Source organism: Electrona antarctica, assembly GCF_951216825.1.
Source record: "Electrona antarctica genome assembly, chromosome: 3".
Taxonomy (NCBI): Eukaryota; Metazoa; Chordata; class Actinopteri; order Myctophiformes; family Myctophidae; genus Electrona; species Electrona antarctica.
In genome coordinates, this window is record NC_136808.1 from 24,648,063 (window position 1) to 24,651,018 (window position 2,956).

Consider the following 2,956-nt stretch of genomic DNA (forward strand, 5'->3'; position numbering starts at 1 on the left):
CACGGAAATAGCGTTTACAGTACAGTACAGTACAGCAACACTCAGTTCAGACATACATACTTAAGTTACATATACATACGGACACACATTGCTGCGTATAGGAGTGGCTGGCACCACTCAAAAAGCCGATGCCATAGACATAAAACTACACACAGCCCTCACCCACCTATGGAGAAGAGGGTGGAGTTAACTTTGTGTGAGCATACTGTTTCTAGATATCAGCGTTTAACACCATAGTCCCTTCCAGACTCAACAACACCAGACTCAGGTACCAATTGTGGCCAAATTTGACTGAGGGACTGCCATTGGATTGTTTTGAATTTTCGTTTTTTTCACGTCATATGAAAGCAGGGAATCATAGCTTCAAATTGACATTTTTGTTTGTTCGAAGCAGTTTGAGTACTTTTCCTACCAATGGTCGAATCTGGAGGGAACATCATTATGACGTCACCATGTGAGTTTATAAAGGAGCCGACTCCACGCAGTCATCAATAGCTTTCTATACGTATGGGTCATGGCGAATATCACGGCCCATAACTGGGGGTACGGAGATGAGAACGGCCCCTCCACATGGGACTCGACCTGGGACGCCGGGGAGCACCAGTCCCCCATCGACGTCGACCCCCGCCAAGCCGTCTACGACGCTTACCTCAAGCCCCTCGTCCTGTCCTACGACAAGTGCACCTCGAGGCAGATCGAGAACGATGGACACTCGGTGCTGGTCAACTTCGAGGACAAGGACGACCGCTCAGTGCTCGAGAGCGGCCCTCTCGAGTACCCCTACCGGCTGAAGCAGTTCCACTTCCACTGGGGCGAGAAGGGCGGCGAGGGCTCGGAGCACGCCGTCAGCGGGAAGCGGTACCCCTCGGAGCTCCACGTGGTCCACTGGAACGCGGTCAAGTACAAGTCGTATGACCAGGCGCGGGCGGCCTCCGACGGCCTCGCCATCCTCTGCATCTTCGTGGAGACGGGCGACGACCGGAAGGCGCCGCAGGACAACGGCGGGCTCCGCGCCATAACGGACGCCCTGTACATGGTCAAGTACAAGGACAGGGCGGTGGACTTCAAGGGCTTCAACCCCATGTGCCTCATGCCCAGCAACCTCCACTACTGGACGTACGCGGGATCGCTGACCACGCCGCCCCTCAGCGAGAGCGTCACCTGGATGATCATGAAGGAGCCCATCCTGGTGCCCGAGAAGCAGGTGGACAAGTTCCGACAGCTCCACTTCAACCGGGAGGAGGAGGACAAGAAGATGATGAGGAACAACTTCAGGCCCCTGCAGCCCCTGAAGGACAGGGTGGTGCACGCCTCGTTCGACAGGAACGGCGGATAAACGGTGGTGAAAGGACTATATATAGAGCTTGATTTCGGACAGCAAATTTTGATTTTAGTTTTTAGTCATAGTCTTTTGAATAGTTTTCCATTTACTTTTAGTCACATTTTAGTCACCTGGAAAAACTTTGTTTTAGTCGACTAAATCTACCGTTGATTTTGTCGACTAAAAGCCTTGGCCTTGGTGGCGTCGTAATGGCTGATTTTACACTTGCTGAAAATAGCAGATCTGTACAAGCTCACAACGCGTCGCAGAGCGTCGCAGCACTTGGTTGCAACCAAGTGTAAAATGACTCTTGTCCACTAGTCCCTTCCTAACATTTTAGTGTATTTGTTGACTATAAAGGGAGGTGCCAATATATTTAGTCTTAGTTTTAGTCAGCATAGCTTAGTTTTCTTTTAGTTTCCATTTAGTTTTCGTCAGTGAAAAAAGTTAGTCGACGAACATTTTTCATCCTAGTTTTAGTCAACAGATTCAACACAGTGTTTTGAAGGGGCTAGCCGACCCTTCAACGTCTTTCTGACTTTTGAAATGACGTCATATATGGCAGCCAAGTCTATGGACTTTTAAACTATTTGTTTAGAGCACTTTAAACGAACATATCCAGGCGGCCCTCGCTTGACATGAGTATGATTTTTTTGAGGGGGGCCAGGCGCTCCTATGTCCAGCTTTAGTGGATGTACTAACACAAACATTAAATGCCATTGACAATGAATGGACAACCTTTGAGTGTTTGTGTTAACGCAAACAACACAAACATTGATGACGATGGTGAGGACGCAAATTGTGATTGGCCGGAATGAGAGGAGGTATGATGATAAGAGCGCCCCTCACTTCACACGGGTGTGATTTTTGAGGGGCGCCCCTCCTATATACAGCTTTTGTCCCCACACGTCTCAATATTGGCCATTGACAATGAAAGGAGAAATTAGGTCAAATGTCCGCCAAATATGACGTAAATGTGTGGCAACACAAAGCGCCCCTCACTTCACACGGGTGTGATTTTTATTTACGAAGGTGCTGGCAAAGGTGACTGACGTTTCGATGATTGTATTTTTTTAAGCGGTGCCCATGCCTCTTCCAAGACTGACGGTGTGTGTTTGTCCGTCTGACTGAGCACGATATAAAACAGCTGCAGCTGATTGCAACTCAACGATGGAACAAATTACACTAATTAAACACATACTGTAGGAGACACAGTGCAACACGCCTCCACACGTCAAATAGAGCAGTACTGCCTGAGTGTGTGTTTGTGTGTACCACATTTGTTGATGATTTTATTGGCCGAGCACGGAAGAACGTGAGCCACATTTCTGATGATTCGATTGGCTGAGCATGGAATGGAATGTATGATGATAAGAGTGCCCCCTCCTCACTTCACACAAGTGTGATTTCTTTCAGAATGATTGAACTTTACTGCATAATGGAAATATGGATACCATCACATCCACATACGGTTCACTAACAACCGCGGCCAGGCAAGGAGGCCTGTACCAAAGTATGGAGGGCAATACAACCAGATGTGTGAACAGCTTCCATGCCAGCTACTGTAGACTGGCCTGCCGACTGGAACACTTTACTTGAAACTGAAAATGTTTTGTGTGTTTGTGTACACACAAA

The 2,956-nt window shown here is 48.2% G+C and overlaps 1 protein-coding gene across 1 annotated transcript; it reads left to right on the forward strand.

Annotated features, from left to right (window-relative positions):
- Nucleotides 1-514: 514 nt before the first annotated feature.
- On the forward strand, nucleotides 515-1,336 carry LOC306919705 (carbonic anhydrase 7-like; the record flags this gene model as incomplete). Its single annotated transcript, XM_079496259.1, has 1 exon — nucleotides 515-1,336. The coding sequence occupies one exon, from the start codon at nucleotides 515-517 to the stop codon at nucleotides 1,334-1,336; it is 822 nt and encodes a 273-aa protein (XP_079352385.1).
- Between the last annotated feature and the right edge of the window lie 1,620 nt (nucleotides 1,337-2,956).